Source organism: Cyrtonyx montezumae, unplaced genomic scaffold, assembly GCF_038088225.1.
Source record: "Cyrtonyx montezumae isolate F1298 unplaced genomic scaffold, pur_monq_1.0 scaffold_9, whole genome shotgun sequence".
Lineage (NCBI taxonomy): Eukaryota > Metazoa > Chordata > Aves > Galliformes > Odontophoridae > Cyrtonyx > Cyrtonyx montezumae.
In genome coordinates, this window is record NW_027072100.1 from 3853952 (window position 1) to 3881913 (window position 27962).

The 27962-nt window shown below is 45.2% G+C and overlaps 2 protein-coding genes across 4 annotated transcripts in view; one reads left to right on the top strand and one right to left on the bottom strand.

The window, feature by feature from the left end:
* The window catches only part of PTPRT (protein tyrosine phosphatase receptor type T), a 409415-nt gene extending 405465 nt beyond the window's left edge, over positions 1–3950 (top strand). For both annotated transcript variants that reach the window (XM_065754165.1, XM_065754164.1), the window contains exons 32-35: positions 119–244; positions 1611–1774; positions 2251–2386; positions 3100–3950. In XM_065754165.1, coding sequence (XP_065610237.1) covers positions 119–244; positions 1611–1774; positions 2251–2386; positions 3100–3153 — 480 coding nt within the window. In that variant the 3' untranslated portion in view covers positions 3154–3950. The remainder of the gene's footprint in view (positions 1–118; positions 245–1610; positions 1775–2250; positions 2387–3099) is intronic.
* SGK2 (serum/glucocorticoid regulated kinase 2) overlaps positions 1–27962 on the bottom strand; it is a 358288-nt gene that overhangs the window by 12844 nt on the left and 317482 nt on the right. The window lies entirely within an intron of this gene.

Here is a 27962-nt window from a genome sequence, read left to right on the forward strand (position 1 = left end):
TGTAAGAGAATTGGTGCTGGATTTTGTGCTGGCTGTCCATCTGAAGTGAGGCAAGACTGATGGTGCATTCCCTTGTTAAATTCAGGTGCTTTCTGTTTCCTTTTGGTATTCTCACTAGCTCTGCATGCAGTACTGGCCAGAGAAGACGTCCTGTTGCTATGGCCCAATTCAAGTAGAGTTTGTTTCAGCAGACATTGATGAAGACATCATCAACCGGATATTCCGGATCTGCAACATGGCCAGGGTAAGAGTGGTGAATACCAGATTGCTTCTTTATTCCCACAGATACATTTTGGCACAGGAAAGAGGTGGAACCAAGTCTGTGGTTTCGAGATGCTGAATCGCTCACCTAGTAACAAAATTCCACTGCAGAAATTTAGTAGCTACTTCCTTTAATTAACATTTGATTGCATTAGTCTATATTAGTAAAAGCCTTTTGGCTGCAAGTTGAAAGTGGATGGTATGAGCTGAAAATCTGTATTCAAATGGAATGCATTTTTCTATGGATACTTGAGAAAAAATTAATCACTTAGTAGACACTATAAAACTATCAGCATCATAGGAAATAAGCTAGAGTGGTATCAACTGCTCCCTATCCGTCAGCTACCCTGCAGTGCCTCTGAAGACAAATGCAATATTTACTGGCTCAACTGGGATTCCTAATTGCCACTGTTCTCCTATAAATAAGCAGCTGCCATTTCTGCAAGCAGCTTTTTGTCTGTATCCCTCAGCCCCTGTATAGCTGACATGATAGAAGCAAAGTTTGTCTGCACTCTGGACCCATGCAATACAACTTCAGGGCTGCAGCAAGAGTTTCAGCAGTGGATTTTTCTCTCATTAGTTGTTTCCCAGATTGATGATATCTCTTTTTTTTTTTTGTTCCTTTTTCTTTTTTCTTCCCAATCAAAAGTGGAATTAGGCTCCAAAAATTACGTTTTCATACTGTCCCTGATTGCGTGGTCAGAGCCAGTGCAGTAATTCTGTTATGTCATTATGGAGTGAGCCTTGGGGTTTAACTGCATGGGCAGCTGTCTCAGTTACCTGTGCACCACCCCACATCCCAAGCTGTCTGCTGCTGAACCGAGGACAGCCTTGCAGTGCCATCCTGGGAGCACTGCATGCTGGAGCTGCCTCGTAGATGCCCAGCTCTTAGGGTGGGTGCTGTGAATTCACTTTTCTCACACCCATCTGCATTCAGCAGCAACAGCCACTTCTAAAATCCTTATGAGGATCCTTTCTGCCATAATCCCCAGAGATTATTTTGACGACTGTTTTTGCCATTAGTTTTTATGGTGCCACAAACCTCCAGCACAAGGTACCAGGAAAGACATAGCAGATCCATTCTTACAATTCAGTGAGCCTTTTTTTCCTCTACTGGAAGCAAAACAAGAGGTCCTTAGCATCTAGTTTCTGCCTGGCTTTGTAATAGCTGAAATCACTGTTACCATCCGAAATATGGAAAAGTCGTCGTTCCCTGCTGTATCCACAGTGGAGAACACTAGCAGTGACCCAAATTAAGAGGGGAAGGCGTGTGAGATCAGTACCCTCTGCTTCACCCTATCCTGGCTTCCTGCCCCATTCGTTTAGCATTTCCATGCTCTTTGTTTCAGCCCCAGGATGGCTATCGCATAGTTCAGCACCTGCAGTACATCGGCTGGCCGGCGTACCGGGACACCCCTCCGTCCAAACGCTCTCTGCTGAAGGTGGTCAGGAGGCTGGAGAAGTGGCAGGAGCAGTACGATGGGAGAGACGGCCGCACTGTGGTCCACTGCCTGTAAGTAGGGCTGGGAATTGTCTGCGAGCTCGTGAAACACGTCCAGAAGACTTGATTGTGGATCTGGAAATCTGGTGGTTTGCCAGGCTTCAGCTGGGGAAAATGAAGTTAAATTACGTTTGTAACGCACTTCAAGTTGAAGGTTGTGCTGCATTATAGCAACCTGACCCAGAGATTTTACTGATTGTGGTGAAGAGGAGCCAAAGGCTCTGCTGCTTTCTGCTCTGAGCCCCAGGGGAGCGAGGAGAAGCAGGCAGTGCCCACTCCACTGCTTCCAGGGATGGCCGTAGCCCTTCCCTTGTGCCATGGCACAGCCGGCTCTCACGCTGCCCTGCAGAGCTGTGCTTTCACAAACCCGTGAGCTTCCTCACGTAGGCTGATGAACACACCCCACTCTTGGTGTATGTGCTGATGTGTAAGCTGTGCTTTCATCCCTTGCCTGGCTTCATCTGTTGCCTCTTTTCTTCTGCACCCAGGAATGGTGGGGGACGCAGTGGCACCTTCTGTGCCATCTGCAGTGTGTGTGAAATGATTCAACAGCAAAATATCATCGACGTGTTCCACATAGTGAAAACGTTACGGAATAACAAGTCCAACATGGTGGAGTCACTGGTAAGCTTGTTTCCTGCACTTTCCTCCACCCAGCATATGCCTGGGGGCTTCACGATAGGCACATGATTTTATGGCTTAGCCCAGCACGAATCAAAACCAAACGTACCATAAATGCAGCAGGATTAAAGCCAGCCCTGTTTTGGTATGTGTGATGAGTCCCCCAGTCCCACTGCTTCTCTGCTTGAATAGATATGGAGCAGCCACCCTGGCAGCAAGGGAGGCAGCATCTCCTGCACACAGAGGGTTACACCCCAAGCTGCTCTCACCTTAGCTCTGGGTAGCGGGCAGGATTTGTCCTCCTGCGTGTGCATACAGCCTGGTGCTTGTTGCTGTGACATACCTTGACACCATGGAGAGAAAAGAGTGCACCCCACACCTTGCTCTCTGCAAGAGAGAGATTAAACTGTTCTGAATTCAAACGTCCCAACTGATCATACTGAGTTCTTTCCTCAAAAGCAACATGTGTGAAGAGGGCGTGAAGCAAATAATGAACAGCCCATTGGGTTGCTGTCTCTTTGAGCATTTTTCTCTTCTGTTGATGGCGACAACTCTTACTAATGCTTGCTCAGTATCCCAGAAATGCACTTAATGTTTGCCTGGTTCTGTCAAAAGGCGTAAGAAAGAGAGAGGAGGCGTTTTTGGCAGCATGTAGAATGAGTCTTCAAAGAGTTCACCTGTATCCTTCTGTGACTGACCTCTGTTGTCTCTTTCAGGAACAGTATAAATTTGTATATGAGGTTGCACTGGAATACTTGAGCTCCTTTTAGCCCAGCAGAGGGAGGGGAGCCTCCGACGTGGCAGACCCCGACCCCCGGCAGACGCTTCTCCCCTCTCCCACACTAGAAGGCAGTGACAAGTGTGGGAAAGAAAACCTCTCCTTCCTGGAGACAGAGACTGAGACTGCACAGACCAGCTGGAAGGAGGAGATGATGCCTGTGTTTGCTGCTGCCTGCTTTCTATTGGAGCATCTACCGCTTCTTAAATAACCTACTGTAAAAATAAGCAAAATGGGAGACAGGCTGAAGGACTGGACTTTCTAATCCCCCTCTGACTTCTTCTCTCCTCTTTAGGATTGTATTTTTGCTGTCCTTACTCAAGAGTGGGGAAAGAATGAAGCGTTTAGGAAATTTTCTTCAAAATGTCTCATTTTTAAGTTATTATTTTGTTCTCAAATGCCAGTCTTTAATTTTTGAATTTCATGCAGCAGTCATTTGGGAAAAAATGAGATAGCCATAGGGAATTTATGAAATGTTTCATTACAATCTGCCTATCTTATCTGTTTTTGTTTTATCTTCCAAACGAAAAGGCCAACACCAAAAAATCACTGGATATCTTTCTGCATCTGGTTCCTTTTAGCATGAAGATAGTGGAGATGAGGAGCTATTTGTTGATGGATTTGCATCTTGGCTTCTACACATTTCCTCCCTGTTTCTCCCAAGGCTGTGCATGAACTGGTTACATCTCTCTGATCCGTGTTTGTTTCAGTGCTGGCGAAGCAATATTAACGAGTTTCCCAGCCACTTAAACCCTGAAGTTAAATATTTGCATCAAACAGATTGCATTTGTCTTGCAACTTCGGTAACGTCGTTACCATATTTTTCAAGTATTTGCTGGGGTGCAGTGTGACTTTGAAAAACAGGGTATACAGTAGGTATTATTGATCATATACTATGTATTATTATTTTTTTTATTTATTATTTGTATTGCTGTAGAACTTAGGACCCCTAGTCCTGACAGATCCCTGCTGAACTAGGCTAGGCACTGTGCAAATGAAGAACAAAGAAGGTTCCTGCTCAGGAGCTTAGAATCTGAAGGAGACCTTAAAATTCAGTTTGATCAAGTTTTCCTCGCTGTTCCCAAACTGTTGTACAGTCAGACGTAGTTGAGTGATTTATTCAGATTTCCAAATTTGAAATGGTAACCCATCCAAGCTGTGGGAAAGGTGATGTACATACACAGAATCCTGTTCTGGCATCTGCTAAGAAAGGGCTTCGACCAGCACAGCAACTTTCCATCTTAAAGCAGAACAGCTTTTGTTTTGTTCTGCAGAAATGCCCGTGCAGCTCTGCTCCTTTGTAACAGATATCAGAAGTGTTTTGCCATGGTTCCAGATCTTGTTCTGACTTCTTAGAGGCTAAGAAATTGCTTTTCTGAAAGAGTTTGTTTAAGTAGCTAATCACTAAGGTCTGCAGGATAATCTTTGAGATTTTGTTTTTAAATGCACAAGGATTTACGATACTCAGTGTTTCAATTTAGCCATTTATTGGTCTTGAAAGTGCGGGAATTCAAGATTGTTCAGCGTGCAAATTAGATTCTAGGTGATGTAGGTTTCTTCAAACATAGACTTGCTTAAGGCTAGACAAGTAAGGGAGGAGCTTAAGGAAATTCCACTTTTTTACCCTTTCATTGTGTTCCACCCTCCAGTAAACGCTCAGATGCTGTGCTGGGAGCTCAGTCGTGTCAGTGCCTAGCACAGAGAATGCCAGAGCTGTAAGAAAAGAATACCGATTCCATATATAAATTCAAAAGACACCTCTGCTTCACGGTCATTCTTTTCTTGGTAATTATATCTTTGTTGTGACAGTTGAATCAGACTGAAGCTGCCATTGACTCAGATATAGCAGTACCTAACAGGAAAGTTACAGTCTCTGTCAGGACCTGCTGCAGTCTAAGAAACAACGCTCGCTATCTGAGAACAGAGTCCTTCCTGCTGAGCAGATGAGAGGTTTGCATAGAATGCTCATTTTCTTTCCAAGAAGCTTTGAATCCTTGGCTTCTTAGAAGTGAATACGTTGAGGGTCTCAGGCAGCTGTGCCACAGTGTCAGTGAGAACCCCCTCGTGGGTGCCTCTGCTGAGCAATAAGTTGGTCCCCGACGTCCTGCAGGAAACCACAAAGTCACCATTAGATCACATTGGGTCTGAAGGTGAATGTCTGCTGTTCCACAAAATAAATTAGCTGGGTTTTCTTTCTGTTGCTTCTAAGCTGCACAAACAATTCTGAAGTAGAATAAGAGGCAAAGGTAACTTATGAGATAAAAATGAGAAGGAAGGGATAATATCACTGTTTGAATTACAGCTGGCTTGCTTGGGGGCCATTTGCAGAGAAGTGAAAGGTGGAATCCTGATTCCAGGATGGGAAATTGCAATTACCAAGGAAAGAAGAAGCTACCAGCAAAATGTTCACGACTTCACTAACTCCGGAAAGCCAGAGGGAATGACTCCCTATGGATGCTATGGAAATATTAATTAGTATGTAGCATTCTGTTAATTTTACATGGAAACTAGCATACCCATAGGTCCCTTTCAGGAGTTACTGAAAGACTAGTTCAGGTGCTGAAGTTAATAGCCAGGGGAAAAGGAATAGAGAGGTAGAAGGAGTGGCAGTAGAACCAAGAAATGAAGGGCAGAAGGTAGTTTCAGGCTGAGCAGGAGAGTGAAGGAAAGTGGACTACAAAGCCAGCAGTCAGCCTATAGGGGGATGTATATACATGGAGAGAAGCAGATGTTGGTTGAGCTGAGTAGAAGAGCTCTGGCAGTGAAGTTGCTTAAGGTCTTGAGGTAGGTTTAAACGTATCTTCATGGTATGAGAAGCGCCAGTACAGGTTCAGGTGCAAGTATCAGCCCGCAGTAATGCACCACATGCTTTTAGCCCTCTGCAAATGCAAAGTGATAGCATAAATTTCAATGAAAGGTCTTTAAGCTACATTTTACCTTGTATTTGCAAGGAACAAATCCGTGTTGGTTCACACAGCCCAAGTGTTAGCCACAAGTGACACTGTGCCAGCTCAGGTCTGTGTTTCAGCTGTGTGGTGATGTTCAGCATATAGCTGGCGTGGAAGGACACTCAGCAAGCACTACAGGTGATGCTGCTCGTGGCCCGGACTGTTCAGTCACCACACTGCTTTTAGGGAGCCCAGCTCTGGTCTGTATTGGTGCTTTGTGCTGCTCTTTACTGCACGATGCTTATATATTGAATATGAAGTAATGATAAAGGGAAAGAGAAAAGAAGCTTGCTGTAAATAACCTTCTTACCTCGAGGTTGTTTAAACTATAGAGAAGAGCCTGTCGCAACGTGCGTAAGGTGTATGAAGCAAGATTGTGGATGTTGGGTCTCAGTTTTCACTGAGAAGGAGAAATTCTGAGATAACTAAGGAGGTTGCCTCACTCTTGAAAAGACTGACAATCTGTGGCAAGCTTTCCAACTTAAGCATTGCCTGCTGTGGTTGGGGAGCAGTAATGTAAGGTAGAAAAGGGGAGATCCTCGTGACTGAGTTTTAGGCTGTGTAAATATGATATTGACAGTATTTGAATAGTCATAATGAAAACATTTATACCCATTCTGACATCCTCCAGGACTGGGTGAGAATTGTTTATTGGTAGCGTAGTATTGGTCTGAAGTATAATCTGAAATTCAGGGAACTAGAAATAAGTAAAGAGGGGTAAGGGTACAGGGACTATGTCATACACAGGGCAAATAACATCTTAAATTATTATGAGATGTAACTGAAGCAAAGAGTTCCAGAGCTATCTCGATTGGCTGCTAGAGGAGGAGCCTGAGCTGTCTGCAGAAAAGAGATAGAGAGACCAAAATCCCTAGAAGGTACAGTGGGTCTTGACAATCTTTCTTAGTTTGTTCATTAACTCTGAGAAAACTGCATCCTTTGCTGCCATCTTTTGTTATTCCCACCCCCCCCCAAAGATTGGCCTGTAAAGAAAATGGCATTTGACCTCCTGTAGATGGACTTGAGGTACTTGTTTATTAACCTAAAGGAAACAGACCAGCTTTGGGAGTACAATGAAGGAAGGGAGCACTGATGGCAAACAAGCAGATGGGAATTGGTGGCTTTATTCATGTCTGCAGATAGAAGCATCTGGTGCTCTCTGGTCAGGGAAGACTCTGGGCTGTGGTTGGTCAGAGACATTTCAGTTTGTGATTGAAGTTATTTAGCAAAGTTGCATGGGATGCTGCCGAGCTTAGTTAGCTCCAACTAGTTTTATTAATACACTGGTTGATCCCCCTTAGTTTATTTGCATTTCAGCATTTAAGTGAGCTAGAGTTATCCATGTTGATCCGCAGACAACAGGGAACCAGCAATGAGCACCCAGAAAGTAGACAGGTATCATGGGCCATGTCTGTGAGCCCTGACTGGTCTTGTCCATGTACTCTGTAGGGCAGAGGGAATCCCAAGCATTAGCTTTTGCCTAGAAAAGCACATGTTTGTGTGTCAGTGGCTTCCTACCTTTTATTCTGGATCTGTAAACTCCCTGTGAAAACATCCAGAGGCAATGCAAGACCCCATAGCAGGACATTCAGGCTTGCAGATGGTAGAGTTGTTTTTCCGTGTACTTTGCATGGGTCAGTTAGGAGTAGTTGGTGGGGTTTCCCCTGGGAATCTCAGACCAGGCACTGTGTGTCACTGCTCTTGGTGTCCCTCGGTCTGAGGAAGGAGTGGGGCTCCCATCAGTGTTCTGCTGTCTGGAAGAGAGGGAAAGGACAAGGAATCTCCTCTGGCAGAAAAGCAAACAGTAGAAGAGAAGGAAGATTAAATGGTGTCCTGAAACAGATGAGAAACTTCCGCTTTGTTCTGTCTCTCATTCTTGCAGGGATATTCTTATGTCTTTCCTACTCTTCTGAGTTTGTGGCAGGAGCATTAAAAAAAACACGTAGTGCCATGTTCCACACTGTGGGATTCTCTAGGGGGGGAGCAGGTGGTGTAATGGGGAATCATTCCCGAGGAACAAAGAAAAAAGTTTTCCTTGAGAAGAACCTTCAAACCTGAGGTGCCTCTGTCTGTCACACTGGCAGAATTCTTTCCAAGTCAGCACGGAGCACTGCACAGTCCTCGTGTATTCTTTCATGTGCAATTCAATGCAAATGTTGTCCTTGGAAAACATCATTGTCCTATAATAAATGTAAACAATATTACATTGGTAACACAGTTCACTTTTGGTCATTGCAAAGGGCATCTCAAGAACTTGGTTTGATTCTGCTGTATTCTAATCTGAGGTTCCTCCATAAGTGTACAAAGTCTGCTCCAGTTTGTTAGAAACACAGACAGGACCTTGTGGCAAAAGTGCTTCAGCATGACTGCTGCCTGTGAGTGCAAACCTCCTTCAAGACCAGGAAACAGTAGAGCACAACACTGCATCTTCCCTGCACAGACCTTTCCAGGAGCAGAAGCTGAGGGAGCCAGCTCATTAAGGTTCGATATACAGAAGAGAGAAGTGAGGACTCTGTTAACCCTTCTACGTTCATACTTCTTTGGATTGCAGTCTACTATAGCCATACATACATGATATACAATTTAAATGCAAGTGCCCTTCCTTCCCCTGTTCCCCAGTTCCTTGTAGCTCTCCCTCCATTGAGGGCCATCCAACAGCATAGAAGCAAAGCCCACTTTCTGCAGTTTTGGTGAGGGATGCTGGGAAAATATATCACATAGTATCTGCTTATTGACTTGGGCAAGTATCAGTCATCTTTCTCCTCATATACATACCTGAAGAATGTACAGCTGAGTGCAGCAGTTGAGTACATTCACGCGTTTTCATGCACCGAGTGCAAATCCTGGTGGTTCTGAGTTTGATGGAAAGACACTGACTTCCAGTGGCCTCGAGTCTGTAATCTTTATTTTCTGGGTTAAAAGATTTTAAGAGCCTCCCTTATAAACGCTGCACTGCACTCAGAATATCTGCGGTTTCGTTTCAGAGTTTCACAATGGTGAAAACCTGTCAGCTTCTTCCATCTGTGAAAACGAGAGCTGAATCTTCCCATCCATCCCAGTGCATCTAGCAGATTTTTCACCCTTATTCTCTGGTTTCAACCTACGCCTTAAGAAACAAAATTATGCAGCAGACTGAATGATAGATGCTGGTGTTCCCATAGTATTTATTTGGGGGGGGGGGGGGGGAAGAAAAAAATGGGAAAAAATGTTTTTCTTGCAAATCAGTTCAGCATGAGCTGATTGTAAGCTGCATGGCCATGAGCCAGTTCACTCTGTCTGTCGACAGCGAGGTTTGCTTTTTGTTGCAATGCGATGTGTGCCATAGGTGTAACCTTTGGGACCAGCCCTGGTCTGTTCTGCACAGATTTCCAACAGAACAGGGGTCACTGCGAAGGAAGGAAGCACTTGTTGCAAGTGATTGTGTTTCAGTGAAGGTTTTTTAAGGGAGATCTGATGCTTGGGAACACGGCTGCTTGGGGGATGTGGTGAGGTGGTTTAGGAGGTGGCTCTGCGGAGGTGGACTTCCTTCTGTGAGCACGTCATCTTTCGCTGGGCAGCTCTGGGAGGTCTTATCTCGTGTGCAGTTATGAAGGAATGCGTTTGCAGGGCTGGGTCTGGGAGCAGGGCTGGCACTTCCATGAATTTAGCTGTTTGGAAAGCCTCCCCGGGGCATCTGATGGTTGTTGGCATTGCTGAACCAGCTCGAACGCCTCACACGCAGAACTTCCACGTGCATGGAGCAGAACTGGCATTCCCCTCTGTAGCCCTTCCCGAAGTCTCCAGCGCTCGTGCTGCGCATCACTGCAGAAGCTGTGTCCTTGCCACATTTAACCCGCCCTGACTGAGCGCATTGACAGCATTCACTCCCATGCTGATTCCGTCTCCTTCACCTCCTTCCCTGTGCCAATCCTGCTGAAATTGAAATGCCCCAGCATCACCTGCTGCCAGAGCTGTTACTGCTGCAGTCAGCGATGCTGCGGCCGGATCGGGGCGAGCAGGACCTGCCAGCACCCCGACTCACACCGCGTCAGCACGTCTCTGCTGTTGCAATTCTGCCCCCATCCCCCCCTCCTTTGGCCTTTATGGATTACTGGTGAAACTCACTTGTACAGTTTGGATGTTTGATAGATAAAGCACGTATGAAAAAAATTAAAAAAAAAAAAAAGGAAAAAAATATAAATACAAAAATCTCAACACTGTGCATTCAGTGTCTTTTCTTTCTAGCTTAAAAGAAGGAAGGTAAATAATGTCAAGTCAATGAATATCAGATATATTTTTTGACTGTACATTACAGTGAAGTGTAATCTTTTTTTTACAACTGCGAGTCCATCTTATTTATTCTTGTAAATGTTCCCAGACAATGTTTGTAATATGGGCTGTGTTGCAAATCCATAAAATAAATCTGTGATCTGAGATTAATGTTTTACTAAGAGACTCTTGTGCTTGTGCCTTTTCTTTGCACGTACAGGGGACAATATACTGCAGGCAGGACTGTTAGAAACAGCGAGGTGGTGGCACGGGAAAAGCACAGGATAGCTTCTTGTCACATTGATGGGCAGCTGGCTTTATTTCACGAGCACGATTCAGAAGTAGCTCGACAGCAGCAAAGGGAATGCACCCAACATTTCAATCTAGCTGCAGCTTTTGAGACAGCCCTCTCAGAAAGGCAGTGTACGTGTGCTGAGTGCTGTTAGAAATTATAGTCCTGGAAACTCAAGTTAGAACTGAACATATTCTTGCAGTGTTTTCCATCTAACAGATATTACCATCTTGTCTCCTTGGTGTTCGAGTGCTGCATTGCTAATGTTGACATTGCTAACGTTCAACACATCTTTCTGGTGCTTTCTACAGGCAGGCACGTGAGGGCATTTTTTGTGCAGGTGTTGCGTGCCAAACTGGAGCGTAGGCTGAGATGGCAGTAGCAAATATTTTCACACATCTACCAGCAGGCTGCCACGCTCATTCATTCGCAGCCGCGTGGCAGTGCTTGCCATCCAAGTCAGTCTGTGAAAGCAGGAGGCTGTAGGCGAAGAAGTAGACAGGGATCCTCTCCTCCAAAGACCACTTTATTCTCTCAATACAGGCACAAGTGCATCGAGATTCACAGCTCAGCACCAGGAGAGTCGTGTCTTGCTGCACTCATACAACCCAAGTGTAAGAACCAGTTTGGTTCAAACACAGCGTCTGCTCTTTTATTTCTTAATTTAATTCTTAAATATCTTCTCATTTACTGTTGTTCTGGGCAGTCAGACAGGGGGCAAAAGTTGATGCCAAAGCCATCTCCTCACCACAGTGTTGCACCTGGTGCGTGCAAGGAGTGAACCCACAGTGATTTCACCTGCCTCCATCACTGCATTCGAGTACAGCTGCTCTCATTTGCTACAGTTAAATCTTTGAACACCACACACCATGATGATATGCAGGTACTGTTTAAAAGCAGATGTCAAAAATGGGATTGTTCTTACTAAGGCATGGCTATCCCCACGACATCCAAGCCTGGAGTGGGGATGGAGGCAATCACTTGGATGGTGAGGAGAAGGCCTCTTCAGAAGGTGTATCTGGCTTGGATAGAACAGACAGGTGGTTGTCCTCTGGATGTGCCTGTTTTCTTCACTGACCAAGTCAGCTTGATGACCAGTACCAACATGGAGCACTCTGAGATGTCTGCTGTTAGAGGAGATGTATCCTTCCACTGACAAGGAAATTAGGCTGTATAAAGGCACAGAGAAAGAAGAGATTTAATTGTTTACACTTATTCCTGGAAGTTCATCATCTAAGCCACCTGGGTTGGCCATTTCAGGTCCTCCCTCTTCGGTCTAATTCAACATTTGAAAATGATGAAAATATAATAAATAAATAATAATTTTAAGGGAAAAAAAAACCTGTCCTATAATCAATTTTACTTTCGTACACTGACATGCAGCTTTGATTTTACAAAATTGGCATATGGTTTTTCTTGTGTTTTGTTTAGTTTTTGTTTTGTGAGTCATCTGCGTGTGTGTTTGGCAGAATGTCATATTTCTTGCAGAGAATGTTTGTAACTGGCTTGTAAAAGTTGATCCATTAAGCATTAATGTGTGGTGAATCAATAGCTACAGAGTGTTTATGGGACAGGTCAGTGGGGTTACTTAAAAGTCCATAACATTTAGTAATGTGTTTATAAACACCTGTAATGTACTCCTTATGCCAGAAGCAATATAATATTTAGCACTCTATTATTAATATAATACCTTGTAAGTGGTAAGATACGCTGCAACCAGATGGATTTTTCAGCGATGTAGTGGAATAGCTTTTTTATTGCAAATATAAATGGTTCCCTGTAAAACATTTGTGAGAGAAAGTCTGGCTTGCATTGGGGAATGAATGAAATACTCAGAACTTCTGGAGGTGGTTACAGCCAGAAGATACTAACCATAATGCTCTTGGTGTTCTCACGTGTAGGGTGGTAGGAAAGGCCTAGGGCATCTCTCAGCTCCACCGTGGTCTTAGTGTCTCAGGAAAGTTACTTTGCGTTCTTCCAGCTGTGTGATGGAAGGTTCGAACAATGTTAGGACATAGTCCAGTGATGCCACCAGTCTCATAGGCTGTCTCTGATATTGGCAGATTATGAAGGAAAAGTGCCAGCGGTGTGTAGACCTGTAATGGTATTATCTGATGCAGTACCTCAGCTTGGGATATCACAAACGAGAGGTGATACCCACAGGGATCTTTCTTCAAAGTAATGTTTTGATTTGGGTCTGATCTGACTCAGGCTTCTTCCAACCCTATGATCCATGCAGAGCTTCTAACCTGATGTCAGAGTGTACCAAGGGCACATACAGCACAGGTCCCCTTTCAGGCTTAAGGCTGATTTGTGCATCGCCCATGCAAACAAGCCTGTTCCAACGGCAGAGCAGGGAAGTGATGGTGTGCACAGCTCCATGCTGTGTGTGTCTTCTGTGTGCCACCTTGTCCCACAGCTGCAAGCTGAGCACAAGTAATCTGCTACGAGAGCTGCTGGAAGGCAGTGTTTGTGCAGCCATGACTGCTGAGGGTAAATGAATAAGAGGTCGAGGAAGAGGCAAAGAACAGAAATTATTGTTTACTCTGGTGCCATAGGAACTATTTTGCAAAAGGAAACAAAAACAAACAAACAAACAAATCAAACAAACAAATCAAACAAAAAAAGCTATAACAAAGTTGGGAATGAGCAGCCCCAGCTCTGTGGTTGTATGTGCTCGTAAGCAGCCGGTCCCAGCTCATACATATCACAAGATGCATCATAACTTGCAGGAGCGATTCCTGTGCTAGTTATGGCTTGGAGGACAGATGAGCTGTGACCTGTGTCAATGCCAGAAGCCAAAATGAGCCATGAGGTTTTCTTTCTGCTTTGCACCTTCACTAAATTGCTTGCTCTGTGTAGAAATCAAGTTTGTCTTCATGGATGTGGGTTACAGCAGTCTACACTGACAGCAGCATCTTCATGTTTGCAGACAGAAACTTGGCTTAAGAAGCATGCAGAGTGTTCTGTGATATCTGAGGGGATTTATTGCTTTTGGCTGTGGAGGTACTCCCTGCATGCCTTGAACCCATGTTTGGCACAGAACTGAGGCCCGTTGCTTCAGTCTTGTGCTGCCCAGGGATGTCTTGCATCCAGGTACAAAACATTAATTGATTCACTATTTATTTTCAGTAGTATTTGAGGCTGAAGCATGCACACACTTTGTAATGGATAGTAGCTGTTGCAGACATTTGCTGCTTGCTGTGCTACTGCTATCTAACACTTTAATCTGGCTCACTCCACCTAGCAGTGTCCTCGTTCCAGAAGGTGTTGAAAGAAAGGAAAAAAACCTCCAGAAATTCAGCCCCTTCTTGGTACGATGTGCTCATGCTGCAACAGAATCAGGGCTGAAGTGTGAAGCAGTGGCTTGGGCCAAGCTCAGGAGCTGAAAAATGAGAAGAAACGTGTCCGGGGGGGAGGGGCAGCAGCCAGCACTGCCCTTCCGGTGGTGTCAGAGCAGGTGGCTCCCACCTTCCTTATAATTTCCAGTGCTTTTCAGAGCTGCAACAATTTCCATCCTCCACTCTCTGGGCCCAAAGGAGAAAACTGGGATTTGGCATTGCCTCTGACCCTGCTCCAGATGTATCCCAGGGTTGGGCTCAGGAAACCTTTCCCATCAACTGATATGCAGTGCCCAGCGCAAACAGACTCCATTCCCCACCTCGTTAAGCAAAATAGTTGCAAAAATATCAAACAGTGAGCAAGTATGAATCAAAGCTGGGTTTTGGCTGTAAGCACACAAATAATTCCCATTGGCAGACTCCTACCACTGCTGTTGCTTACATGAATCAGCTTTGCAAGTTTAGAGGCTAATTTTGGAAACTGCAGCTTGGAAGTGATAAGTCTGGGTTATAAAGACACTCCAACTGTGTGTGTGTGTGTGTGTGTGTGTGTGTGTGTGTGTGTGTGTGTGTGTGTGTGTGTGTGAAATGAGAAGCAGATGCAGCTTGCTGAAAGAGAATGGATCCCTGTCCCTCCCAGACATTGTGACAGCTCTCGGTCTGAGAGCACAAAGGATGAGGTCAGAATTTTGGATGCATCAGTCCATGCTAAATACTGCCATTGCCTCAGTGCTGCTGCTTTGTCTTGGACTTTTTCTTCATCATCTGCTTTTAAAAGACATATATCCCTCTGAAGATGCTGCGTGAAGCTGTGTGAGCAGTGGCAAGGCTTTGCATGCGGGGCACAGGGGGAGATAGAGAGGAACATTTTGTCCTGGGAATCCGGGTGCAATTATTGTAGGGAGATAACTGCAGATGCAAATACTCCCAATTTTTTGTGCTTCATGTTGTCTTAGAAGTTATCGGTCCCACATGCAGCTCTGTGGGAGCCATAAGAGCACAGTGCACCCTTTGTACTGGAGGGGTGATCTTTAAAAAGAAATTGTAGATTTAATTAATTTTTTTTTCAGTGAACTCGCGTGGAGTGCAAAGATCAAAATGTCACATTTTGCTAACGGATTCCATGCGGTTTTAGATTACCTAAGTACTGAAATCATTCTCTGCTGCTTTTTCCTACAAAGATAATAAAGGGTGTGGAAGAACACATCCCTTATGAGGAAAGGCTGAGAGACCTGGGGCTGTTCAGCCTTGTAAAAAGATGAGGCCAGATTCTTCTCTGCAGTGGCGATAGGATGAGGGGAAATGGCCACAAACTGAAGCATAGGAAGTTCTGCACAAATGTGTGTAAGAACTCCTTCCCAGTGCAGTGACAGAGCAGTGGCACAGCTGCACAGAGAGGTGGTGGATCTCCTTCTCTGGAGATGTCCAACACTCCCCTGGACGCCTGACTGATTTTTCTCCCAAGTTTAACTTTTGCGACGAATAAATCTTGTGTCAGTCACATATATTAAATTTATATAGCATGCATATATATATAGCCTGTAAAATCTACTTTTATACATATATATATATAGCCTGTAAAGTCTACTTGTATATATAGAATCGCTCGTGTGAGTGTCTGGATAACGTAAATAGCTTTTATGGTACTTCGTGTAGGGTTATCTGGCAAGCTCAGAGCTGTGCATGTTATCCTGGGAAGTGTTGGCCATGGTGGACATGTGCTGGAGGAATCCCTGTTGATAAAGACGTGGGGTGCTGCTGCTGCTGTCATCGCGAGGCCACAATTTCATGTCTTTGGAATCTTCCCCTAAACCTTTCCAAACTTCACTGTGTGCGTTGACACCTCTGACTCCCTTTGCAAGTGCTGTGAGGCCACGGCTCATCAGGTGACGGCGATTCAATTTTTCTTACAACCTCACTTCCCTTTTCACTGTGGGAAATTACAGAGACTGAAAACCCTTTTCTATTCCTGTTCTGTCCAGTGCCCACTGGCACAGCGTTTCCAGCAAGCCTCCTTGGGTCAGGACTTGTCCTTAATTTGCACCCCTCCTTTTGGAGCAGTGTGTGCATGAGGAGGAGGGGCTGTGTTTGTTTGCAGCACAGTGCTCGCTGTGTGCAGAGAAGCACAGGAGGTGACTGGCTGGTAAACAGAATTTAAATTTCTGAAAGCTCTCTTAAACCTGTTCAAATCTCTGTGCTGTGTAGATAAGGCCGAGCTGTTGTACGAGCTGACACAGTAGGAACAAACTTCTGGCGTATGCGCGGCAGTCACAGCACTGGAAATTGTAAAGCGCCTTTTTTTCTTTTTTTAATCAAGGTAGCAGCAAGTTTGAAAGGATGATTTGTGTGGTGCGTTTGCAGTAATGCACAGAAAAAAAATCAAGAGGGTTAGGAAGGGAGGGGAGGCATCTGAGCAAGCGGGAACAGTCTGATCTAATCAATCTGTATGCCTCAAATGTCATCACTGCTCTACCTCAATTACCTTCCAGTCTCGAGTTATTACAGATTTTAGTGTCCTGTCAATGAGCCAAACCCCACTCTTCCCTGATGCAATTCTTCCTTCAAGGAAGTATTAACCTAAAACTGGTGCCTAAACTGACCTTTAGCTTTCTCCCAGAGAAAATAATGTATGATGAGCTAGAAGCAGGTGAATCCATTTTTCCACTTCGAGACATCTTTGGGTTGGTGTGGGTACGTAACAGCAGGCAGCTTGGGGCTCTGCCAAGCCCCGTCGTTATGAGGGCTTTGTTTCCTTTGGCTCCACAGCCAGGCAGGAGTCTAACAGATGTAAAAACTTTAGAGATGCTGACTTCCACCCAAAGCAGAACGTGAGTGTATTTTAATAGCGTGACTGCATTAGGTTTCAAACATTTTGCAGCAAAGACACGCACACAACAAACGTCCCTGAGTGTGTGATGTCATTTAGAAGAAGCATCAAGGTAAGGTACATTACTCTGTGGCTTTACTCCTAAAACAAAATACCGGGATGTTCTCAGAAGAGGGAGAGAGCAGTACAGAAATCAGAAACGCTACTAAAATAGTGGGAGCCAGGGAAAGAAAGAGTGAAGGACTCAGAGCAACTCCTTCAAGAACCATGGTCCACGAGCGGCCCCTCCATACAGAGATCTCCTTACCCTTCTGAACGCAGAGCAGGCAGAAGAGAACTTTGCTCCTTTGTGGTCCACCTGGCTGTTGTATGCACATCTGCTGCCAATGGACAGCAAAGCTCTCTTTAAGCTCTTCTTTAACAAGGGGCTGTCACCCCACGGGAAAGGGACCAAATGAGGACCACAGGGCTATCCTGGTAACTTCTGAGTGTGGCAGCTAGAAGTGCTGAAGGCAGAGGTAGGGCAGCCATTTGAAGGAGGTACTGAATAGGAACACCTGTATTTGTCTAGCTGTGAATACTTTAAAACACAAATACATGTCTAATTAGACAGGAGGTAAGATGAAGGCTGCCCTGTTGTGCCACAGTGTCTCATACCATACTGTGTGCATGCCTGGTGCCACTGTCACTGGGCACTGTGCACTCCCCAGCCCCTTCAGTCACATCAACCAACAGTGAACTAATGAGTGTATTTAACAACAGAACCACCACCTTCAGGCAAAGTTTTGCTAGCTCCAGTTTTGCTCCTTTCAGCTCAGTGTACTCATTAAACAATGGCCACAGCAGAAAATGTCATAGTTTTATTTTTAAAGCATAAAAACAATAGCATTTTATAAATCCAGCAGCTTCCCTTTGTGCAAAAGGAATGGGAGCTCTGGCTTCCTCCATGAGATGCAGTCACCACACTTGCAATTGCAAGTGTGAACAATTGGAGATGGGAACATTCGTTGGCTTTAAAACTTGCTGGCTGACAGCTCAGCCTGGCTTCCATCACACATGGTCAGGGGATGAGCTGATTCCACCAGAAAATATGGGACCCCACATCTGCCCTGGGAGGGCTCTGCTGAGCCCCCTGTAGGACTGCTTTTCCTTTTCTGCTGATACTAATTTGCTGTGCTTGGTTAGAAATGTTAGAAGCTGCACAACCTTGTTTTTCCTTTTGTTGCTCATTTCTCCAACTCTCCACTAAACACAAAAGGACTCATGGGAAAGGCCACTGGGCTGTCATTCTGAATGGTCTCCATATCCAGATGCTAATGATGGGAGTTTTAGCATTATACAGGTTGGTGGGTAAGCAAGAATGACTTTTCAGCACCATTCTTTGCTTTAAATCACTGCAAGCCTTCTAAAAATGCCTGTTTTCCAAATCACATCTCCTTTTGGTGTTGATGTGTGAGCATTAGAAAGGGAAAGTACTGGTGAAAATCAATTTCGAAAATCAAACAAAGGTTCCTGCCATTCCCTTTACTGAAAACCCAGGCTGCTTTCCTTCTATTAATTCTGTAAGTGTATAGCTACCTATTACCTCAGAATGCGGCGCCTTCAAAGGAGTTTTATAAACCTTTGGCCTCATCGCTATAAAAATCTTCCATGTTTTTGCCAAATCTCCCTCAGAAAGATTAGTTTTGCTTTGAAGATGCCAATAAAGGAAATTGCTTTCACAAGGAAAGAGCTGGGAAGACAACCCTAGACCCCTCATCTGGCTTCCCTCCAATCTTAAATGTATTGGAACTCAAGTGCAATCCTAAATACATGATAAAACACGCTATGATCTGGACAGCAAGATCTCTTGGGGCAGTGCTTTATCACGTCCCAGTGCCTCCTCACTGTCCTCCAGCAAAAAGCTGCAGAAAAAAGAAAACAGCAAGCACCTGAGCTCAACTGTGTTTGGCAATGGACTGTGGCTGGCAGCAGCTGAGCCAGCCTGCTGCTGGTTGGGAGAAATCCCAAATGGCAAAGGGCAAGCCTGGACATCGTTTTAAAGGTTTTAAAAGCAAAGAGACCAGAACAAACAAGGAGGTGTTACGGAAAGATGGAAAATGTATACCCACCCTTCTCCAAAGATCTAGGTTTGCAGGGAAGGAACTCCAAAAAGGAGGGATTCCCAACAAGAGATCCTTCCTCAGCAGTGGTCAGCTCTAAAATGAGGTGTGTGAGGGGTGCAGCCTGGTTCCACCCATCCCAGTCACACAGGTGAGCTGCCTTCTCCTGTGCTCCCAGGGCTGACCAGGTCTTTCCTTCAGATGCTCAGCCACTGGTTCAGGCTGTGGCTCAGCAGTTCCCATACACTCGTCTCTGGTGGCCTTGTGCCATTTGGTGCTGGCACTGGAAGGAGGATTCTTGTTTCTTTCTTTCCCTATTTTTCTTCTTGCTTTTTTTTTTTTTCCTTAACTTAAATCCCTTTTGTGCAATCTTCTTAAGAGTAGGACATGCCATCATCCCACCTGGAGAGTGCTGTCTAGTGTCATAAACCTGTAAAGATGAGCAGAGCATGGGCTGTAGAGGGGTTTCTGCACAAAGGGGCACATGGAACAACAGCAGGATCTTGATTTAAGTTGAAAAACAAACCAGCAAACTTGGAAAGTGAGAGTGAGCTCATGAAAGTGAGCTGCAAAAAGAGGCTCTGCAAACGAACACAAGCTCACTAGTGCTTTTTGCTCAGATTTCCTCTATGGAGCTGAGAGCTTGAACCAGCATCACGAGCCCAGGGCAGAGTGAGAAGTGACAGAGAAAGCAGCACCCCTGTTCCTCTTCTTGCTGCGATTCCTGTTACATTTTCAGCACATACCTTATGTCAGGCAGGCAAGTGACAGTGGGAGTGCTTCCATGGGCATTCAACTGAATTTAAGGGAATTCTGACCTCCTCTGACAACAACTGTCCGTGCTCAATCTGATAAATCACCCAAACGTGGCCCCAGTGCTATGAGTAGGTGAGTGAGCACTGACTCAGTGTTGCACATACATAGGTATTGTGACCTAACCTCAGGTTAGTGGACCTGAAATGGTTTGTGGCTGCATGGGAGGGGCACCAGAGCTGGGCTGGGATAGCTGAGATAAGGTACTCATGGTGCAGGGAGTGAAGGGATCCTAGGGAAGGTGAAGGGTTTTATGCAGGGAGGAGCAGATTGACACAGCAAAATATTAGTCCTGCTCTGCTTCAATCCAGCTTTATATTTGTGTGAGAAATCATAATCCTACCCTTCTCCTGCTCTGAGGATTGGGACATATTGAATAATACTGTTTCTCAATGCTGAAGCCACTTGATTTTTCTCAATATTTTTTAGTTTACCTTTTATCTTTGAATATGATGGATGACTTGATATCTTAGAATATTTGGCTGCTATTTGACCACAGGAAAAATGTGATGAACAGTGTTTTGTAAAGAGGCAGGGGGACTAGTTATACCAGCAAGTGTTCCACTCCCTGGATATAAGAGTGAGCTGTGAGCTCTGGATGCCCACTAGCCCATCCAGTGCCAAGACAGAGATACAGATCCATTGCTTATGTGAATTACTGCACAGGAACAGGCAGCTTCTGTTCTGCCCTCTTACAACCACTGCTGGAGGTTCAAGGTGCATGGAGCCAGATGGGCTCTGCAGCTCCCCAGGCTTCAGATCAGAGGAAGGGGCTGCAGGAAATGCTGAGCCTGAAGCAGCAGACCTCAGTTCAAGGCAATATGCTGGCACTCACTGGGTGTGTGAGCTTCTTCAGCCTGTACATCTTTTCTATTAAAGCTGGTCTAATTCAACCAAGAGATCTGGTGTCCTGGGAAGTATTTAGGAAAAACAGGACGTCTAAGCATGCACATGGGATGGGCTGTTTGCCTCCATCCATCTAAAGCAAGTCACGGACTAATTTAGGTCAGAAAGGGACTTTCTGAGGCCTCTCACCCAATGCTCTGGTTAAAGCTAGGCTAGATTTGAGAATCAATCAGATTGGTGCAGACCTTGTCCCATCCACTTCTGAAAATCTCCACAATGGAGATGTCACAGGCTCTCTGGGACAAGTTCCCGTCAAGCCCTACTGCTATGAGTACGTCCAATGAGTTTTCTCTTGCAAGCTGTGACTGTAACTTCTTGTCCTTTCTCTGTGCACCTCTGAGAAAACCCTCTCTCCATCTTCTCTATAACCTCCCTTTAGATCCTCTATCACCTTTAAATAGATCTGTATACATGCTTTGTTTTATTGTGGAATTTACTCTTGATGTTTGGCTCTCCTTACCTTATCATCTTCAAATTCTGTTCTTGTTAGCAATTTGTTATGCCAAAGCTAATATCTTGGTTGGGCTTGCAGAAATATCTGCATCCCCTTGACTTCACAGATCTCTAGTTATCTGCTTGATGACATTGTGTGGAGCTGCAGGGCTCTGCCCTTGGGGAGCTCTCCCAGAGCTGCACCTTTGATTGTGCATTCATCAGATCCTGTGCCTTTCTGGTCCTGGGCACAGTCACCCTCTTCTGAGGTCAGCTCAATCAAATCACTACTATTCAAGGTTTCAGAATGCAGGGGCAAAGTTCTCTTTTGATATCATATTCTTCAGTGATAATGGCAATACCTTGGTTTTCCTTGTAGTTATCAAGATGCTTTTCTGTATGCATCAAAGCAATAATAATTTGCCTTGTCTTCCTTGAGTAATGATTTTGTCTTGTACTTTTTTCAGTTACATTTATCTTCAAGGCATTGATTTCATTCCTTTTTAAATTTTTTAAAGTTCCTTCACCTTGGACTTATTTTGTGGTGATTCTGAATGAATTATACTGGCTTTGCAATTATTTTAAATAGACACTACTTTTATATGTAGTGCAAAAAAAGAAAAAGGTAAAATCCTTAGACTGAGCTATTCTAAAGGTAACTTCCCCTCACCCCCAGAAGGATTTTTGAAATAAATACTGGTCTGTTAATAGTTTCAGTGAATATATTAATGACAGTAATTGTTTCCTTGTTCTGTGAAGATAGTGTTGCAAATTGAATTTAGTGGTATTTAAGCGTGTGTGATATATAAGGATTATGTGATGTGTCACAAATTTGGTCCAAAGCTCTGCTATGAAGATAGGTACAAGTATAGAAGCAATAGAAAACTTGGTGGCCTAAAGTGAAATGTTTGTCATGCTGAATTTCCTGCTGTCCTCAGTCACCCTGTGTGGCCATGGAGGGGGGTGAGCCCCCATGGACTGATATTTACTCTTCCTATGCCAAACCTGAGCCATGTAGTGTTGGCATGCTCAGTCCATCAGCCACAAGCAGCTGGTTGGATGGTTTGGTGTGAGACCTGATGGGCTGTCCCAAAATTATACCTGAACATTGACCAGTCACAGCTCATTCATGTGGAAATACAGTGCAAATTCCCAACCATCCTGTATACCAGCCCTTAAAGGGCGCACTCAGAGCTGATGCTCTCTGTCATCTGTTGTGAGTGATGGGTGGGAGTTGCTCAGCCCCTCTGCTCCAGCCCATCTCTATGCAGGACACTGAGGCTCAGAGAGCATGCATACACAAGGGAACCTTACAATAGATCAGATGGTCACATTTAATTTTCCCAGATTCCTGAGCAGAGGATTGAGCCACAAATTTAGATTGTTAAGTCTCTAGAAATTGCGCTCAGCTCTATATGCTACTGATCAAGACCAAGCAGAAAGGTTAGAGTGAAAGAAGGAATGAGTGCTTCTGTGTGCTTGGATTTGCTGAGCAGCTGTTGAGTTTGCTTTTGATATGTTAGAGCAGCAAATTTGCATTCATAGTATACAGCCAACTGTGCATTAAGTCAGTCACTACAATCAGTAGAATAATTTATTTACATAAGTTTGGTTTCCAGGAGCATGTAGCAATGTGAATGCAACCAGATTTTATGGGAACTGGATCCATGCTGCCTGCTTGGAAGCAAAGAGCTATGAAGATTGCCAGGGTTATTGGCTTGGCTACATGTTGTCAGCAGTCAACCATACCCCACCTCTGGGACCAGAGCTGAGTGACCTGGAGTTTGTGCAGGGTTGCAAGGGACCTCCTGGACTTTGAGAGAGCTGTAGCAGAAATAAGGGAAGGGTTTGTCCTGCTCTGTTCTGTGCTGCTGTAACCTCACCTTCAGCACGGTGCTTTGGGCACCACAATATAAGAGTGACCCTCTTATATTGTCTGCTGGGGACACAGAGGCCATGATGGGAGCTCCTCGTCGCCCTCTGTCCCCCCTCGGCCTTCTGTGCCCGGCACCGAGCACAGGCCGTGCCCGCAGCCTGCCCTGGGCTGTTGTGCCCGGGCCCCTCCCCAGCGCTGAGGCCTGGGCTGGGCCCTCACCCCGCGGGGCAGAGTCGTTCCCACTGGGGACAGCGGTCTCTGCACCTTCTGCCTGGAGGCCGCAGGGATCTTGGTGCTGTCTGCTGGATTCCTCCTGGTCCCAACACAGCAGCTGAGGCTGCACCGGTCCCAGTCCTGCCATCTTCTTCAGGGGTCACCTGGAGGCTGTAGGGAGCTCAGGGCTGGACTCCACCTATTGTCCCAGCACAGCAGCTCAGAGGACAACAGTCCCTGTCTCATTATCTTCCCTGGGACTTGCCTGAAAGCTGCAGGGAGCTCAGGGCCATCCGCTGGACTCCTGTTGTCCCAATGCAGAAGCTTAGAAGACACCAGCCCCAGTCCTGCCCTCCTCTTAAGGGCTCATCTGGAGTTCACAGGGAGATCAGGGCTGACCATTGGACTCCTGGCATTGTTCTGGTGCAGAAGCATGGAGGACAGCAGTTCTGGTCCTTCCCGTATCCTCAGAGATCGGGGAAGAAGAGGTGAGAGGTGTTGGGGAAGGATGAGGATGGAGGACGGGGAAGAAAGGGCGGCAGGGAGCAGCAGCTGGCGCAGGGGCTCTCTGGCGGATGGTGACTGCTCAACGCCAAGATCGAAATCGAGAGCCCCTGGTGCGCTGCCAACGGATGCAGCAGCGTCTCCAGGCAGACACGATGTTGGGGTGCCTGCCCCGCCTCAATGGAGGTGGATCCACCTCCATGGGCTCCTCCTCCTGAGGGACGTTCACCTCCCTGGGCTCGACGCTGCTCTCAGGTGGATCTATGTCCATCGGCTCCAGCGTGCTGCTGCTCTCCTCAAGCTGTGGCTTCTTTCCCCCACAGGGGACAACACAAAGGGTGGGAATAAACTATCGAAAGCGCTCCTTGGGCCACGAGTGTGCCACCAAGTCGTAAGTTGGCTAACAACTGGTGTTCTGTTGTCAGGGTCGTCAGGGAGTAGGCTTGTGACATCAGAAAGCCATGGCAGTGTGACCCCAAGAGTATCCCATGACAACCGAAACATGTCTGTGCTGGGCATGAGGAGGCTATAGCCTGAGAGTTGCCCTACATGCCACTGGTGGGGTTCTGCAGGGCTCCATTTTCCAATGTCCCCTGGGGCGCATCAGGCCCAGCGCTGCCAGGTGGGCAAGGAAAGGGGTTGTCCTGCTGTGCTCTGCCTGCTGCGGCCTCACTTGTTTAGTGAGGGTACCATTTCTACTGGAGAATGTTCCCAAGTTCTTTTTTTTTTTTAATCTCCTTCATTACTTTATTCTTTCATCTCATTTATGCTTTCTGTAATGGTTATAAATGTTTCACTGTTAGATCTGTTTAAACACAGTTTTGCACAGTGCAACCAGATGACCAAAAAATCCTATCATTTGAGATGTAACGTTCACTGTAATAACAGCTACATCATGTAACTTGTGACAGTGATGGTCCTAGCTGTCATATTAGGAGAGACACAGAAATGTGGCAAGCACTGGGTTTTAGTTCTGTTAAAAAATAGAAGCTTTAAAAAGTGTATGTCATGAATTCACATCCATTTGAGAAATTTAACAAAATTAGCAGTGAAAACAACCCATTCACACCTAGAAATGAGGTATTTAAAATAAAAGTTATGTTTGTACCTCAGATCGTCTACTTAGGCCTCAGAGAAGCCACTTTCTCTTCTGAAGTGTGGTCATCGTGTCCAAAAAGGGCCCAACTGTGGAAAGTACTTGCAGTATAAAATGAACCAAGTCAAAATCTGATTAATTTAAGAAACTGCTGAAAGTGCATCCTCATGTGTGGCACTGCTTAAAAATGCAGCCTGCTTACACCCTTACTGGAAATAAGCACACGTGAACTCACTTGGCATGGGATTCTGCATGCACCAAAAGTGAGAGAGAGACAGAAACTCCACAGGGACTCAGAGTTCGCTAATTTGCTTTACGTTTTAGATGTTCTGATACCATGGTGATGGGCAACAGTAGAAAGGCCTAAAATAGAGTATAAGTGTTTTCAACAGCTTTATCTTACTAAGTGCACTTCATACTATCATGAGAAAGTCCTCTTGATTTTTTTCCTCTTTCTCCCACTTCAAATAAATTGTCTAGTACCTAAAAGGTCATTCTGAAGAACTTTGCTTTTCTATAAATTACTGGATTTTGTAAAAACACTGAATATAAGTGACAATCTCTTGTCTGACTGTATTTCGTGTCTTACTTTTAGACTTCTATGAAAGAGCCTTTAACTGTTCTCTCAAAGGAAAAGGGATGAGGGAGAGAGGAAACACCACACTGCATTTTCCTCCTGAATTTTCCATGTTTCTTGGACAAGAAAGGAATGACTATCCCAGAATAATTAGTGTAATGATAATAAAGAAGACTGCAAAAAGGCTTATCTTCTAAAAAACATGTTTGTTTTTTCTTTCTGCAAAGGCTGTTTTAAATAGCACCCTTTCTGCTGCGTGAAGCTTCTTGATAGAGTTGCATTTGAATAAAAAGCGTCAGTTCTGTGGGATTTTGCTGATCTTGTAATTACTTTTTCCTCGGCCTTCTGGAGCTAATCGGATGCCTGACTTCAATAATTTTGAAGGTATTTGAGACTAGTATGTTACTTGATGGAGCTCAGTTTATTAATGCTTCTGTCTACTTAAATCCACTACATGATCCCAGCAGTGACAAACTGGCAACCACAATTAGTGCCAGTAATTGAGAAGTAACATACTGCACTCATAGGGCTGGCTTCCAACCTGCTCCAGACCATGCAGCCTCTCTACAGAACAGTGGGTTTTTAAAGGCTAAATTTATAGCCAGATCATGTCACCTTCTGTTACAGAGGCACTCTGTGCATCTACAATGTGCTTTGGCTCTTGCAGGAGCAAGTCTTCTACCTTGAAATTTACCCCGTACCTTTCTATTTTCCTCTCCATGCTCTAGATGCTTTCCTGTTGGTACTGCTGTGATGCTCCATGCCCCAGCAATTTTCAGTTCTTAGCTCCTCAGGCTTTTGCAGTTCCAGAGCTGTACCAATGCCAGAGTTCTCAGTGTGCCATACTTCATTATCAGCATCAGGTACCTTTATGGAGGAGTATTGGGTCTTTTTGCATCATCCAGTGCTGTTGCTGCTAGTTTCTGCTGATTTTTCAAGTTCTGAGTGGTGCAGTTGTTTATGCACTCATTGTGATATTACTTTTTTTATGTAATCAGAAGAGTAGTGTGAGATTCAGATCGTGAGGCTGCCATGTAAAACCTTGCAGGGAGGAGGAATTGAAAAGACTCTGCGAAGGCAGGAGGATACTTTCTTTTTGCTTCAGTTTAACTCCTAACCTATCTCCTTGGTTTTCCAGTTCTGAGGTCCAGGCAAGAGCAGAAGGAGAGCTCTCAATTTCTACTCAAGATTATTCCATTTCAGATGTAATTGAAGCACTTCATAATTTGCTTCTAAAAAAGGACAGGATCACTTGAGCTTTTGTCACTGGCAGTGACTGCTTTGTTATCTAATCTTCGTTATAATATGATTTTCAATAGTATGATGCTTGTAGAAAAATCTGCTGCTCCAACATTTGGGGCAATGCTCCAATTGCTTCCAGGGCTGCCAGTTTTAGCAGGTGATGAGAATTCTCTTGGGAAATATGGAGCTCAGACTTTAACAGAGGGTTCTGTACCACAGTAGAATCTTTGCATTGATTTGCAGGGACTTTGCTTCAGGCCTTCAACTGATGCAATTTGGGATTTTAGAAAGTGGGGGATCTATGAGAATTACAGTTTGCATTTCTTCCTTACACACACCCGTTTGGAGAGTCCCACAAGTCCCGTAACCATGGCAACAGAGTGCCAGTTATGGATTTATCCATGCCAAACCGTGCAAAGATGGGATATATCAATAACCCATTTTACAGAAAAAGAGGTGAGAAAGATTAAATGATTTCTCCTGATTAACACATGCAGAATAAGGCACTGCTGGAAAAGGCAGCTGAGCTGCTGTAGTGGCTCATCACTGCTCAGAGGTGCAATCCTTCTCTGTTCTTCCTTCCTGCTGGCAGGCCACCAGCCCTGCTGCACGGTGGCTTTCTGAGCCACACAGCACCATCATTTGTCCATGGTTTGCTTCCACGGAGCAGAGAGAGCTGTGGAGGGAGGTGAGGACTGAAGTCAGGTTCCTGTCCGAGGAACGGCGGTGCTCAGCATCCTGTCCTCAATATTCAAACATGAAGCTTTCCTTTTTGAAAGGCTTGGGTGGAGACACAGGTCATTATGCAGACCCAGTTCTTTCTTGCTGATGTCGTTTATCTGATATATCAAGTGACATGCAGAAGCCTACTTAGCTGGTGCCTTGCCTTGCATAGCTTGCAGAATAATTGCCATTTATCACCAGTGGAGCAAAACCTCTTGCTGCGCTGTCACTGCTGATGCCACCTGAACCCACGGGGCCAGTGCTGTGAGCACCTGCAGCTCCAGAACATGGTGCCTGCAGCTCTCTGCTTCCCTCACGCTGCTCATCTCGTGCTTGGCCAAAGCAGCTCTAAAACCTCCCAGCTCCCTTCCTCTGCTCCCCAGGGTGCAGATGGCTCATCTTCCCAGCGTGTATTTCATGAGACAGCATATTTGTTATCGATTAATTCCATGCTGGAAGTGCACCCATCATTCTTGGCAACATATGGCAACTAATCTGTCCTTAAGCAGTTAATTAGGCACCATTTGTATGCACATGTCGCCCTTAGCTCACTGCCGATCCTGTCGGAAGCTGTTTGTTCTGCGCTTTTGCTTTCCTTTGTGTGGAAAAATGAGATGTTTCTTACGCATTGTCTTCGTCTGTATTCTTCTTAAAGAACAGA